At 46.6% G+C, this 16,033-nt stretch overlaps 1 protein-coding gene across 4 annotated transcripts in view; it reads right to left on the bottom strand.

The window, feature by feature from the left end:
* KCNH1 (potassium voltage-gated channel subfamily H member 1) overlaps positions 1-16,033 on the bottom strand; it is a 236,755-nt gene that overhangs the window by 188,584 nt on the left and 32,138 nt on the right. For 2 of the 4 annotated variants that reach the window (XM_083433006.1, XM_083433005.1), the window contains exons 2-4: positions 12,054-12,177; positions 9,866-9,972; positions 2,362-2,490 (exon numbers count right to left, since the gene is read on the bottom strand). In XM_083433006.1, the coding sequence (XP_083289132.1) occupies positions 2,362-2,490; positions 9,866-9,972; positions 12,054-12,177 (360 nt within the window). Of the gene's footprint in view, positions 1-2,361; positions 2,491-9,865; positions 9,973-12,053; positions 12,181-16,033 lie in introns of all 4 variants that reach the window. The other 2 variants (XM_083433004.1, XM_083433003.1) reach the window with 1 other exon arrangement.

The following is a 16,033-nucleotide window of genomic DNA, read 5'->3' on the forward strand; positions in this document are numbered from 1 at the left end:
ATACTTTATTGTTAAACCACTTTGAGAGCTTTGTCTAGGATTTAATTTTGCAATCGATAATAATAAACAACAGTAGCAATCCTGAGAGGTATGCATCACACGGAGAAACAGTAGCTTCCTGAAAGCCATCTAAGACAACTTCATAGCTGAGCAGGGATCCGAACTCGAGTTTCCCAAATTCCAAGCACAACAACTCCTCGCTGGGCAGCTTTCTCTAGACTGCTAAAATAAAAAAATATAGAAACCCACCCTTAAAGGGGGTAAAGGGGACCCCTGACCATTAGGTCCAGTCATGACCGACTCTGGGGTTGTGGCGCTCATCTCTCTTTATTGGTCGAGAGAGCAGGCGTACAGCTTCCGGGTCATGTTGCCAGCATGACTAAGCTGCTTCTGGCGAACCAGAGCAGTGCACAGAAATGCGGTTTACCTTCCCGCCGGAGCGGTACCTATTTATCCACTTGCACTTTGATATGTTTTTGAGCTGCTAGGTTGGCAGGAGCAGGGACCGAGCAACGGGAGCTCACCCCACCGCGGGGATTCGAACCGCCGACCTTCTGATCGGCAAGTCCTAGGCTCTGTGGTTTAAACCACAGCGCCACCCGCGTCCCTAATACAATACTGCCTACTCTGATTGGAAGTAACTCTCCTGGGTCTCAGTAAATGATCCTTCTAACTGGTGATGCCAGGAATTGAACTGGGGATCTTCTGTGAGTCCTGGAAGGAAGGCCAGCTCCCTGCTGCAAGGCCCATTTCCACTTGGCCTAGGGGGCAGAGCCCAGACTCACTCTGAACAGCTAAAAGACTCCCGGGAGGCCACGGGGACATTGCTGGAACAACTCTTGGGTTGGGGCAACTGGCTAAAATGTCTTAAAAAGGTAAAGGTAAAGGTACACCTGCCCATACGGACCAGTCGTGTCCGACTCTAGGGTTGCGTGCTCATCTCGCTCTAGAGGCCGTGAGCCGGCGCCATCCGAAGACACTTCCGGGTCATGTGGCCAGCGTGACGAACTGCAGCTGGCGAGCCAGCACCAGCGCAGCACACAGAAACGCCGTTTACCTTCCCGCTATAAAGTGGTCCCTATTTATCTACTTGCACTTTGATGTGCTTTTGAACTGCTAGGTGGGCAGGAGCTGTGACTGAACGACGGGAGCTCACCCCGCCGTGGGGATTCGAACCACCGACCATACGATCGGCAAGTCCTAGGCACTGAGGTTTTACCCACAGCGCCACCCGCGTCCCTTAAAGTGTCTTAAACGGTTCTAATTTTTGGTTCCTCTGTTCTGCTTTTGTTGGGTTGGTGTTGGTTAAATGTTTAGTTGGGGTTGGTGGTTATTTAAATTTGGGTATAACTGTAAACTGGTTGTTGTTGTTGTTGGTTTCTATTAATTTATTAAAGGGACACGGGTGGCACTGTGGTCTAAACCACAGAGCCTAGGGCTTGGCCATCAGAAAGTTGGTGGTTCAAATCCCTGCAACGGGGTGAGCTCCCATTGGCGAGCCAGCACCAGCGCAGCGCACAGAAACACCATTTACCTTCCTGACAGAGTGGTACCTATTTATTTACTTGCACTTTGACGTGCTTTCGAACTGCTAGGTTGGCAGGAGCAGGGACCAAGCAACGGGAGCTCATCCTGCCGTGGGGATTCGAACCACCAACCTTCTGATTGGCAAGTCTTAGGCTCTGTGGTTTAACCCACAGCACCACCCATGTCCCTGCAGTGTCATAGTCCCTCCCCATTATACTCTTAAGGCCACATTTGCACCACACATTTGAAGCACTGTGATACGATTTTAATTAGTCATGGCTTCCCCCAAAGGATTACGGGAGCTGAAGTTTGTTGAGGCTCCTGAGAATTATTAGGTCAATCATTCCCTCTTTTCTGGGAACTCTGGGTATTGTAGCTTTGAGAGGAAACTAGGGGTCTCCTAACAACACTCAGCGTTAGAAAGGCTTTTAACAAATACATTGATTTGTAGTTACTTCAGTCTGATTCTTAATCATTCTATGGACAGAGCAAAGAAATCTCTGCAAAATTAGATTACACTGAATTCTAAAAAACCAGAATACATACAGTGGTACCTTGGTTTACCACCATAATCCGTTCTGGAGGTCCGGTTGGAAACCAAAATAGGTTGTAACCCAAGGCACACTTTCGCCAATTGGGCCTCCCAAAAAAAAGGGTTGTAATTCAAAAAAAATGGGTTGTAATCCAAAAAAAGGGGACATGCACTTCTGGGTTCGATGCGGTTGTAATCCAAAACGGTTGTAATCCAAAACGGTTGCAAACCAAGGTACCCCTGTATATATTTTAAATATGCATTTGTGTTCCCCCCAAAAAAATAAAGAGCCAAGAACAAACCTTTGCACGAATCATCCTCTATTGGCTGCTTGAAAGCTGTTATGTCACTGAACGTGCAAAGAAACAAAACAACTTTGTCCTGTTCATTTCGAATTGGAGCAATTTTCACAAAGAACCAAACAGGAGTCCCTGGGAGGAAAACAACACACACAAAAAACTGGTCAATGACATAAAAGATGTACAGCATGCCAGCCATATTGTTTTACGGGGAGAGGCATTGCTTCAGCAAACAAACAGAAGGACAAAAGGTTATATGGTGGCAGCAGAACATCAGAAACAACTGACTGCAAACATATACCCACTTACCTGGGAATGTGCCCCATTGAATTCAATGGGGCTTACTTCCCCGTGACTTGTACAGCATCAGTGGACAGCATGTGGTCCACAGGTCACATTCACCCTTTGACTACTATCTGTGAGGCCCACCAAGCCCCAGGGAGCCCCACACCACACATTTAAATCACTACTATACCACTTTAACAGCCATGGCTTCCCCCAGAGAATCCTGGGAGTTGTAGTGCGTTGAGGGTACTGAGGGTTACTGACCCCTACTTCCCTCACAGAGTTACAATTCACAGAGTGGTTTAATAATCAGACTTTCTGCCCAAGAAACTCTGGGAACTGTAGTTCTGGGAGGGGAAGTCTTCTAATAACTCTCGACACCCTTAGCCAGCCACAGCTCCCACATCAAATCAGCACAATCGTTGCACAAGAGGAAGGTGTAAGCAGGCTTGGGGAAAACTTGGCATTTGCAGAACTATGCAAAATATTAAGGGGGAAAATCCAGAAGTGGGAGTGGAACACACCCCCCCAACCCAATGAGAACTGAGCATAGTAAGCAGCTATAGAATGCTCACTGTCAGTGAGAGAGAGGGAATGGGAATCTGGGGGAAATGAGAATGGAGTGGCTGGAATCCTGAACAGGAAGCACTCCATGCTGCAACTTTTTGTTGCAGTTCCCATCTGTAAATTAGATTTCCAATTATGCAACTATCTTCATTGGTATTTTGTTAGTTTGGTTGGTCAGCAGAAGCACATTCCTGTACTTCTGATGATCAACAGCAGTGCAAGGATGCAATAAAAGAAGTAAGCCCCCTCCCTGCCCCCACCTTTTCCCATTGGAATCCTGGCAGCATTCTACTACCTGCAAGAAGTCCAACATTACAGGAGAAGGAATGAGAATTTTGCTTTTGCTTCAAAAGCATGCAAACCTTCTTTGAACGGAGGTCAGAGTAGTTCAAAAGAAAGAAGGATGTTCATCAAGGGAAATAATGGTGCTATCTTGCTCCTTTCAACTCTCTTTTATATATAGAGAGAGGGAGAGAGAATGGATCTGTTTGCAACCAGTCACAAAATGCAGAAATTGAGGTCACTGTTGAAATACAACTGTTGAGGGGGTCTTTGGGTGCAACGAATACCGTAATCACATAGCCTAGACTATGTATACTCTCCAAGAAACAAACAGATAGTCTGCATTGACATAATTTATTTTATTTGTTTATTAGAGCATTCATATCCCACTGTTCTAGTTTAAATACACCTCTCAGGGCAGCTAATCCAGATTCCCTTCCCAAGAAAATCATCACAACACGTATAAATTATGCAGCCTGTCTCACATTACATAACCCTGTCTCTGCTCATTTTAGAGAGGAACGTTGGGAAAACTCACAAAGTTTGGATATAAGGTTTGGAGGGGTCATAAAGTTCGCCTCAGAGTCGAGGTGAGCTTCAAAGATTTAAAATTTCCCTGGGGCCACAGCAGTGGCGTAGCGTGGGGGTGCAGGCCGCACCGGGCGCAACATCTGGGGGGGGCACTCGTACTCGCAGTTCTCTGCCCCTACCTGGCTCCACGGGTTAGGGGGCGCAAATTACTTGCCTTGCCCCGGGTGCTGACAACCCACGCTACGCCACTGGGCCACAGAGTTGAAGGCAGCACACTCTACCCCCACCTACCATCAGTCAGGGCACCAAGGTGACTATGAGGTTCCACTCCTGCATCCCATGAAGAACATCACAGCAAGATGGAGACCAACTTCCACCAGCCAAAGAAGGAGCAGCTGCAGTGAGACCCCTTCCCTCTGCTCTTTGACCAGAGGAACACTCTGCTCTGACTGACAATTGCCCTGGGACCGCAGATGCAAGAAGCAAGGGCATTCTGGCCCCATCCATCATTCAAAGGAACAAGGGCCATCAATTGCTTTTCAGGCAAGGACATCAGCAAGGGGAGATCGGCATGGATAAAAATGTCTCCTCACAGAATCATAGCTCAGCAGTTTGTTCTGGCCTTAAAAACAGACTTCCCTTTTCCCTCCAGTACCCTTCTCCTTGGCATTAGCCACTTTGGGAGACAGCAATTGTCTGAAAAGCAAGATTATTAATTTTTTTAAGCAAATAAATATATAGGGCCAGCTTTGGGGTTTCTCCAAAGGCTGAAGCTGCTGTGGAATGTGGTGGCTAAATTGCTCATGGGAGCGAATTACCATAGGCGCATAAGACCCTGAAGGATTTACGGTGTCTGCCAATCAGCTACTGGGCCAAAGTCAAGGGGCTGACACATAAGGCCCATACAGTCGTATCTCAGAAGTCGAACAGAATCAGTTCCAGAGGTCCGTTCGACTTCTGAAATGTTTGACTTCCAAAGCGCAGCTTCTGATTGGCTGCAGGAAGCTCCTGCGGCCAATTGGAAGCCACAAAAGCCCCACCAGATGTTCGGCTTCCGAAAGAATGTTCAAAAACCAGAACATTCACTTCTGGTTTTTGATCGTTCGGGAGCCAAAACGTTCAACTCTCAAGACGTTTGGGAGCCGAGGTACGACTGTATAACAAACATATAAGGCCCTATGCAGCTCAGGAATGGGTTACATGAGAGACCCCCTTATCTTTTACATACAGAGTAGATCACTGCCATCAGCAGGAGAGTTCCAAAGATCTCAGAAGCTCACTCCACTGAACTTGGAGCAGGGAACAGTGTTCCTGTCGAAATACAAGAAGTACCCACTATCTGCACTTTCAAAGGCCTGGAAACGATGCCTTATGAGGAACGGCTAAGGGAGCTGGGCATATTTAGCCTGGAGAAGAGGAGGTTAAGGGGTGATATGATAGCCATGTTCAAATATATAAAAGGATGTCACATAGAGGAGGGAGAAAGGTTGTTTTCTGCTGCTCCAGAGAAGTGGACACGGAGCAATGGATCCAAACTACAAGAAAGAAGATTCCACCTAAACATTAGGAAGAACTTCCTGACAGTAAGAGCTGTTCGACAGTGGAATTTGCTGCCAAGAAGTGTGGTGGGGTCTCCTTCTTTGGAGGTCTTTAAGCAGAGGCTTGACAACCATATGTCAGGAGTGCTCTGATGGTGTTTCCTGCTTGGCAGGGGGTTGGACTCGATGGCCCTTGTGGTCTCTTCTAACTCTATGATTCTATGATTCTATTCTATGATTCTGGGAACAAATGAAGACTGCTTTATTCCAACAGGCTTCCCCAGCTGGATAAATGGGTTTTTACTGCTTGTTAGGGTTTTTGCCTTGTTTTAAATATACTTGTTGGTTTTAACCCTTTACAATTATCTTATATGCAACACGCCTCGAGACAGTGGCTTAGAAGGCAAGCCATCAGCCAGTAATTACAATATAAAAATAAAATAATTCTATGACTTGGCTTAACACCTGAGCAACGGATGAATTCCTGGCTTGTTCACACACCTCAAACCACCTCCCACCATCCACCTCACCAGCTTCCCCAAGCCTGGATAGCTCAGTTGGCTAGAGCATGGTGCTGATAATGCCAAGGTTGCAGGTTTGATCCCTGTGTGGGATAGCTGCATATTCCTACATTGCAGGGGGTTGGACTAGATCATCCTCAGGGTCCCTTCTATAAGCCTCCCTCCTTCCCTCCCTCCCTTTAAATCACATTTACTTGGGAAGAAGTCTCACTGAATTCAGTGTGGCTTACTTCTGAGTAGACACGTATAGGTTTGCACTAAATGCTACCCCAGCCGGATATACCAGCTACACACCAGGCCTGCTACGAAAGCTAGGCATGTGTCACCTCTCCTTTAATTACTGGCTATGGCAAAGCAGACGGCTGAGTTTTGGTTACATAATAGTTACAGCTGACCTTTGAAACTCCCTCAATCAATATTACACTATTCATTTTTAATGCTGCTGCTGTACATGATGCAGGAAGCTGCGCATTCTGCCCAGGATTCATTAGTGAGCAAGTCAAGTGTTTGCGACCAGGATGGGTTAGGCAAAAACGAAGTTTTTAGATACATAAGCCGAGCGAAATCTCTTGCATCTGACCGACTGCTTTTAAGATTAATGCACCGGAAATTCTGCGAGGTACTAACTGCTCCATCCTAGCATGCAGAACACATAGTGAGAAGTGGAGGGGGGGTTGGGGGTTGGGCTGGCCCTTCACAGCTCCCCGGGAGGAAAGCATAGTGCGGTTATGCTGATAGACCCAGCAAAGCCATTTCCAGCGTCTTAAAAGGCTTCTTCCTTCACGCTTGCCTACCATCGAACCCATCCGTGGGCTGGCTGAGAAGAGGGTCAATAGGTTAGAACGCTACATGTTAAGATGAAGAAATCCTATTTCATTCCCCCGAGGAAGAATCAGAAAGGGCTGAGGTTACTCTGTTGAACTAGAAATATCTGAAAAGTGGTTAAAGAAGAAAAACAAGTCTCCAGCCCAACAGCTCTTTTGAAAAGATGTATCGGTTGGTTGTCTCTTTAGTACGCTTTTAAATGAGTCCTGGGGGTGTGGGTAGGTGGGGTGCAATAGATTTAAACTAACACCAACAGGACTTGTGGGGAATCATAGAACTGGAGAGCTGGATGGGACCCTGTGGATCATCTAGTCCAACCCCCTGCAATGCAGGAATATGTAGCTGTCCTGTGTGGGGATCGAACCTGCAACCTTGGTGTTATCATAATAAATAATAATAATTTTTTATTTATACCCCGTCCTTCCTGGTTCAAAAACTGGGCTCAGGGCGGCTAACAACAAATTTAAAACACTTTAAAACACTTAATTATAAAAGCAGCATAAAATACAGTGTACAAACATGCATAACAATAAAATTCAAAAATCAATTAGATAATCCCCAGTGCTAGCTGGCTGAATTGGTCCTACTTGGGCCAGCAAGGAGGCCAGGGGAGAATTAGCTGTGGGGTCTCGGAGCGGGTGATCTTCATAAAAGGGGAGGGGGAGGGAAGAGAAGGGAAATAAAAGATCAGGCTGAATTCAAATTAAAGGCCAAGCGGAATAGCTCTGTCTCACAGGCCCGACGAAAGGAGGTTAAATGCTGAAGGGCCCTGGTCTCCTGGGACAGAGCATTCCACCAGGTGAGAGCCATCACTGAAAAGGCCCTGATCCTGGTGGCAGATAGTCTGACTTCCTTAGGGCCCGGGACCTCTAAACTATGGTTAGAGAACTGTGGTTAGAGCACTGTGCTGAAACTTCAGGTGGGATGTACATCCCTGTACGAAACAAACGGAGTCCAACGAATCTGAGTGGTTCTCCCAGTGCTCTTATCCTTTCCTACAGATTAGCGCTGGCCACTTTGTGCAGCAAAACTGCCCCGAGCAGAATCCTGTCTCAGAAGGAGCAGTACTTCAGGCTGTACTATAATAGGCAGGAAGGGAACAAGCTGAACATGAATAAAAGATGACAAGCGAGGCAACGATCGGGTAGGGAGGCATTATTCGGTCCTTGTAAGAGCACGCCGAGTCTCTGAAAACAGACAAGCAACCAGATTGCCAACACTAAGGCTTGCAGTCAGGAAGGACACAAGAAGAACCTTGCTAGATCGGACCAGTGGCCCATTTAGTCCATCATTCTGTTCTCACAGTGGCCAACTAGATGCCCATGGGAAACCTGTGAGCAGAACTTGAGGGCAATGGCACCCTTCCTACTTGCAGTTCCCAGTACTGTAACTGGCATTCAAAGGCATAATGTCTCTTGACCGTGGAGCCAGAGGATAACAATCATTGCTAGTAGCCATTGATAGCACTGTCCTCCATGAATTTGCCTAATCCTCTTCTAAAGCCATCCAAATTGGTGGCCATCAACACCTCCCATGGGAGGAAGCTGGAAGACCCAAATAAAATTAATGTCCCCTGTCTTTCAGATGATAATGATGATGATTTTAATTTATTACCCCCTCTTCACCCTAAGGTCCCAATGTGGGCTACGACTTAAAATGGAAAGGGGTCTGTAGGGATGATCGCTGGGTCCGGAGGGAGGACATTCCCCACCGCAGGCAGCCTCAGCCTGCCTGCATGCGTGACCTTGGGGTACAGGGCACACTCCCCCTCACAGACAAGCCACAGCTGTCTGAACATCATGACCTCTGTCTAACCCTTTGCAGTCTCAGTAGTCTGCAGTGCCCTTTCTGTAACCTTTGTCTCTGAGACCTTTTGTTTCCTTCGTCATACACTGTGCAAGTGGGAAATGACGCGGTGGAAACAGGTGCCAAAATAACTTTGTACCACCCCACAATCTCGGGACTGGAAGATGTATAAAGGTCACAGCCCAAAATGTATCTGCCTGGGTTTGCATATTTGTGTCAATAAAAGGAGGCTCCACAGAGCTGGCCGGCAGCTTGCATGCAGCCCACCTGTGCGCAGCTCACCTGCATTATCAACTCCTGCCTCATGTCCATTACTTCAGGGGTCAAACTATCACAAGAGGTGATGATATTTTGGGAGGTTGAATAGTTACAAAGGAATGGTCTCGGTGGTGGGGTGCCCATTTCTATTCTTATTTATTTATGATTATTACTTTGTCAAAATAAAAGAATAAGAATAATAAAAGAAAGGGGGGAAGGGGGGGAAGAATGCAATCACAAAAAATGGGATGTGTTTCAGGTATCACAGGCCAGGATAAATTTTGGATTAGGCTTTTAAATCTGTGTTTTGGAGAATGCTGGGATTCTGCAGCACCATATCAGGATTTCTTCAAAAAAAAGGTCACTAATGGCAGAAAGACAGCTTGTCTACCATGCTTAATACCCATCCCTTAAAACAAGGGTAGGGAATCTGCAACCCTCCAGATCAGCCTCAGGCCAGAGGTCAAGCATGATGGGAGTTGTAGTCCAGCAATATCTGGAGGTAAAAGACCAGCACATATTGCCTGGGGCTGATGGGAGTTGTATTCCAACAATGTCTGCATTGAAGACATCAGGTTGGTGATGGCTGCTGTAATTAGTCAGGTATCCAAACTCTGTAAAAAGATTGTTTACTTACACTCACTGATGCTTCCAGTTACAATTTATGATTGGCAATCCTGTTACTGTATCCCAAGTAAAGGTATAATTCTCATCACTCACTTCTCCTGAAAACTTGTTAGTGCCAAGGAAAGGGCAGGGGGGAATAGTGCTCCCACTGCCATTCCTGTAGCAGCGATGATGTCTTGTTAAACCACATCTCATGATCTGCTCTCCTGCCTGCATTTCTGGTTTCAACGTGGCCCTGTTGAAAGGTGAGTGAAAAGCCTGACTTACTGTTCTTCTTGTACATCAAGATTTCAAAGGAGTTCATCTCGTAGTTCTCAAACGTCTGTCGAACTTTATCTATGGTGTCTTTGTCAGTCAGCTCTCCGTACATAAAACTGCAGGGAAAGTGGAAAGACGTCCAGAGTAAGATAGAAGGCAGTCACAGGGAAGGCATATTGACACAACAAGACATTTACAAAAATGTATTATGGGTTATTAGGGTAATCTCAGTAGGATTTGCATACCTAGCCCCTGGGGCTTGTTTGTTGACACTAACTATTCCCATGAAGAAGAGACTTTTGTTTGAAACATGTGGGCATTTGGACTTTTTTTTTAAAAAAAATCAGCTTACTATATGTCAGGCTTCGGGAGAACGGCTTCCTCCCTCCCTTTGGCCATGGATAAGCAGAACAAAGCAAAAATCGTCTCCTACCATTTAAAGAGATTTTAATGATCCCAGCTCAAGATCAAAGAATCCATCTCAGAGTAAAGGTGCTCCCAATTAAGGTTTCCACCCACTTCCGCCTTAGTCACTTCCGCCGCTTGCAACCTGATCTCGCAACCACCATGCCTTCTGTGCAGCTACCCTATCTAATCTCCTTGACTTTGGACTGGACAGCTGGACACTTTCCAGTCTGTTAACTCTCTCTCTCTCTCTCTCCTTGTTCTTCTTCTCCTAGCTGTTCACCCCCCAGTTCCTCCAAACCTTTGTCTTCTGAACTATGTCCCTCTGCTAACCGCAGTTCCAAATCTATACTCTCCCACTGCTCCTGGGAAGATTCAGAATCCTGATCAGGAGCAGGGAGAGGGGGAAGCTCCCACCATTCCTCATCTGTGCAGCCCTCCTCAGCACGGTCCCCGACACTATATTCTCTTCTTTTTGTTGCACCATTTTTCTCTCCCTCTGTACATGTGTGTGTGTACCTGCACATTTTAAACATTTTTCTTCTCAGAAAACTGGGAAAAGGCTATCAATCAATGGCTACTAGCCATGACGACTACGTTCTGCCTAGTCATTGGCAGTAGCCATGTTCCTGAACACCAGATGCTGGAAACCACAGGAGGTGAGAGTGCACAGGTTCTGCTTAAGGATGTCCCATAGGCATCTGGTTGGCCACTGTGAGATCAGGATCCTGGACTAAATGAGCCATTGGTCTAGATGGTTTTTCCTGGGAATTGTAGTTTTCAGACAGGAGCCAGCCTTGTTCCTAGATGGCCAGTTTGTCGACCATTCATCCCAAGTTGTTTGCACACACAAAATGCCAGCATGACAATGTTTCAAACTACCTTAGAGCATGAAGAGCATGGGTCATGACTTGAAGGCCACCAGTGTAGTAAGCAAAATTTTGGACTTTGACAAGGGAAACCTGGGTGCAGATTCCAGTTTAGTTATCTAGGCAACCTTGGGCGAGGCAAGGCCTCTCAAACTAACGTCCCCACAAGATTGCTGTGAGTACAAAATGGAATACGTTTTTATTTTCTGGCTAAGTACCTTAAACTCCTGCCAACCTAGCAGTTCGAAAGCACGTCAAAGTGCAAGTAGATAAATAGGTACCACCCCGGCGGGAAGGTAAACGGCGTTTCCGTGCACTGCTCTGGTTTGCCAGAAGCGGCTTAGTCATGCTGGCCACATGACCCGGAAGCTGTACGCTGGCTCCCTCGGCCAATAAAACGAGATGAGCGTCGCAACCCCAGAGTCGGCCACGACTGGACCTAATGGTCAGGGGTTCCTTTACCTTTACTAAGTACCTTAAAAGAAGGAGAGAATACAGAAGTGCCACGACCATTTTGATCTTGCTAGTTTCATGTTTGGTATCCTTCCTGTATGGTTTACTGGTGCCAAACATGATGAACCTGCACATTATCTAACACTCTTGGAGGGATGAGGAAGCTGGGACCCTCCAGATGCTGTTAAACTACAACTCCCATCACCCCTGGCTTTTGGCCATGCTAGCTGGGGTGGCCGGGAGATGGAGCCCAGCAACATTTAAAGGTCTAAAGGTTCCTCATCCCTACCCTGAAAGCTCCCTCCTGAATCAGTCCTACTCTCTCAGCCACAAAATGCAGCTGTGGTTTCTACAGCCTGGGGAAGATTAAACTGAACAGTGGGCTGATCAGATTGTTTTCATTCAACCCGAGCAAGAACAAAGCAACATTTGCAAGTTACTGAACGGAAAGCAAATCTGCCCTGAAATACCTGCAGGTGCTGCTTTTTTGCATAACTTCTGCTCTGTGGTATCCCGAGAGCTTGCAAAATCCATCATTGCTGTACACAATGGGCCAATCCACTATCTGGGCATTGCCCAGGACAAAATTGGTATCTGCTTGAAAAAGAAGACATTTACAGTATTAGATAAAATAGCTGCATGGCACAGTAATGGGTTAGACCACAGACTCCCACCCCACATACATGCGCGCGCATGCATGCACACACACTCACTCTGGGGGCAAAGCAGTTCCCAGCTCTTTGAGGCTCTTCCTTACTCCATTCAAGGAGCAGATTGACACCCAGCTCAGGAATGCTCTAGCTCCCAATGCTTCCCCCTCCCCAAGTCGACAAAAGTATATTTTAAATTTCCCTCCCCAAACTCAAACTATCCAATCAAAGTCAGTCTCAGCAGATATGCATCCTTGTGAATACAGTGGTACCTCGGGTTAAGTACTTAATTCGTTCCGGAGGTCTGTTCTTAACCTGAAATTGTTCTTAACCTGAAGCACCACTTTAGCTAATGGGGCCTCCTGCTGCTGCTGCCGCCGGAGCCCGATTTCTGTTCTCATCCTGAAGCAAAGTTCTTAACCTGAAGCACTATTTCTGGGATAGCAGAGTCTGTAACCTGAAGCGTATGTAACCTGAAGCGTATGTAACCCAAGGTACCACTGTAATAATAATAATAATTTTTATTTATTTATACCCCGCCCTTCCTGGTTCAGAAAACCGGGCTCAGGCCAGCTAACAACAAATTTAAAACACTTAATTGTGATACAACAAAAAACAGCATAAAATACAGTATAAAAGCATGAATAACAATAAATTCAAAGTTCAAAAATCAATTTAGGGGGAAATCCATCCAATAAACATTAAATAGTCACCAGGGCTAGCTGGCTAAATTACTCCTATTTGGGCCAGCAAGAAGGCCAGGGGAGAATGCCTAATCGCCAATATCCAGAAAGTTGTGACAATGTGCTATGAGGTAGGCGAAAACCAAGTGGCTGGTGCCAATTTGCTAAGTGGAAAAATTCCTACCAGGCCCCTCAACGGCAACCAACCGAAGTCCATAGCAAGGTCAAAGAAAAGAAAACCTTAAAGGGGGGGGCGGAGCAGCTGGAAGGCAGAAAAGAGGGAGATCTCCAGCTGTGTCCTGCCTTTATGGGGCAGGCCACACCCCCGGACCAACCCGATTGGCTGGCTAGGGGGTGACGCAGCCGGGAATCATCCAGTCACCAGGGGCCGGCCTCCCACCCCCTGCACACATGGAGGGGCCGTGAAGCTCGCAACCCCACCTCCTCCTCAAGGCGGAAGTGGCTTAAAAGGATCAAACTGAGAAACCAAGACATACAACTTATAAAACTACCCCCCCAACTCCTCTTCTCCCTTCCCAGCTGCTTCTGCTGTTCTTAAATTCCTGGCCTGGGAGAGGCTAGTTGCTCAGCTGGGAATGACTGAGGGTGGGGGCAGGCAAGTCTCTTTCCCTCTTCTTTGCACTTCCTTGCTGAGGAAGCTGACTTCTGCTGCATCATTTTAGAGTCTTTCTGTAGGTTTTCTTCTGGTGGGACAAAGCCACTTCCAGCTTGCCCAGGAGGTGGGGTTGCAGGCTTCACGCCCACCCCACGTGAGCAGGGTTTAGGTAGGTCTCCGACTTTGCTATGGACTTCGGTCTGTCGCCGCAAGGGGCATGGTAGGAATTTTTCCCAATTGGCGATTTATAGCCATTTGGTTTTTCGCCTACCTCGTAGCAACTCATCACAACTCCTCGGCATTGGCGGTAGGCATTGGTAAGAAGGGGTTAAGAGGATGTGGGTGGGGGGGAGGAACGCCATCACCTCCCCCCAGTGAACGAAGGGTGGTCCGATAAAGGACTCCGGGGGGCATGGCCCTGTCCGAAGCCTATGGAGGTGTGGGCCAAAGGCACGCCCCAGAGCTGTGACCCGGGGGAGCTCCTAGTTGATGTGCCTCAGCAGGAGACTCCCCCACTATGGTGTTAACCCTTCCCGTGTCTCCAGCAAATGGGCTGGAGCCGGATAGTCGGTAGGACCAATGCCTAAGCCAATGCCTCTTATTCCTGAATTCAATAAAGTTGTGGCCTAATTCGCCCATTTTAACCTTAAATGATGGTGTCACGTGTCTTCATTTATCCTGGTGGGGGGCAGGAACTCGCCACGCAAATGTACTTTCTCTCCTAGATGCCTGCCATGACCACTATGGAAAGCAGTGCTCATCAGACAAAAGGAAGAAATCTTTCATTATCGCAACTTTTGGTCATCATAGAATTGTATTGGGGCCCCGAGGGCCATCTAGTCCAACCCCCTGCAATGCAAGAAATATTTTCTTTGCCCCCTGTTCATGTTGGCATGGAGCACCGTGGGCTGCTGCCATGGTTTCCTCAGGAAATGAAGAAGATCCTAGGCTACAAAGCCTTTATCAAGCATGGCTTGACATTCACCAATGAAACTTTTCTATACAGGAAAGTGTTCTGAATCATCTGATAGTATTTGGTATAATGCCGTCCATGCAGAAATGTTGCACTTCAGTCCTTGTATCCCTCTGACCATTGTCACATCTTACTTCTGTCACTGAACCATCACGCTCAATGTCGCAGTCTATGAGCTTTGTCGAGGGTGATAACCTTATCTATAGCTTGCAAACCCTTCATCCTTCCTTGGAACATGTAAGAAGGGCTTCTTCTGCGATGCTTCTTTAGCCTCACCACTAAAAGAAGGAAAAAATAGAAAGTAATCTTTTCCACTGGATGTGATTTCCTTCTCTTTTCTAAATATTTTCGTAGCTTGGGAACCAGCTGGTCAGCTGCACAATTCTACATTGTTTTTGCGGACAGCAGGATACAGATCTGTGCCAAAGTCCAAACTGATCCACAGACGCAAGCCTACTGCTGTTCAACAAACAGCTTCACCAAATGCTGAAGGAACATCATGTAGTTATTTGATAAGAATATGAAAAATCATGAAAGATCATTTTCTGAAAAATCAGTTAGCATCAGCTCTTGCCACTAGGTTTTGTGGTTCCTAGGGTTACAAACACCTCAGGTTACAGACTCCGCTAACCTGGAAGTAATACCTTGGGTTAAGAACTTTACCTCAGGATGAGAACAGAAATCAGGCAGTGGCGGCAGCGGGAGGCCCCATTAGCTAAAGTGGTACCTCAGGTTAAGAACGGTTTCAGGTTAAGAACAGACCTCCAGAATGAATTAAGTTCGTAACCAGAGGTACCACTGTACCAGCAATCAGCTGATTGCCAGCACTTGAAAAGTCCTGAACCTTTGCCAGCATGGTTTGATTTCAAACCAAGAGGGCAAAGGAAAATGTTTCACCTGGTATCATGATGACACCCGGTGACTGGCAGGTAGGCGGCCTCACCCTCCTGTCAAAATGGCCTGCAGGAGAAGAGGAGCCTAAGCACCAAGCAATTGCACCCCACTCCTGCCCTATTGAAACATGTCGTTGCATGAAGGATCAACTGCCTCAATGGGCCTAGAGTTGACTCAATCATAACAGAAGTCTCCTGGCACCATGAAATAGATACCTAAAAGAAACAAAGCCTAGCTAGACTATTGCTGTGACAAAAGAAAGAAGGATAATCATTTTGAGGGAAGAACGTTATAAATCAGGTTTAGATCTCTCTCAACTAATGCTTTGTAGTCCATGATCCCATTCTTGATTACGGGTCAGGAAAGGAGTATCAGGAGTGTGCTAGCTTGATTTTCTTTTTTGATTATCTCAAGATGAAACTTATCTGATCTGTCCATTGCAATTTCAGGAACCCTTTTGAGTTTCAGAGACCGTGTACTCAGATATATTTTCATACTGCAGTTATAATGGTGGTTATTTAGAATTCTATTCAGTGGTCTTGAGCAACTCATTTAAGAAGTCCAGCACATTCAATACTTTTCCAAAGTAAACTGAAAACTGGCATGCAAATGCTAAATTCTTGTACAAACTACT

Source organism: Podarcis tiliguerta (assembly GCF_965153285.1).
Source record: "Podarcis tiliguerta genome assembly, chromosome: 3".
NCBI lineage: Eukaryota > Metazoa > Chordata > Lepidosauria > Squamata > Lacertidae > Podarcis > Podarcis tiliguerta.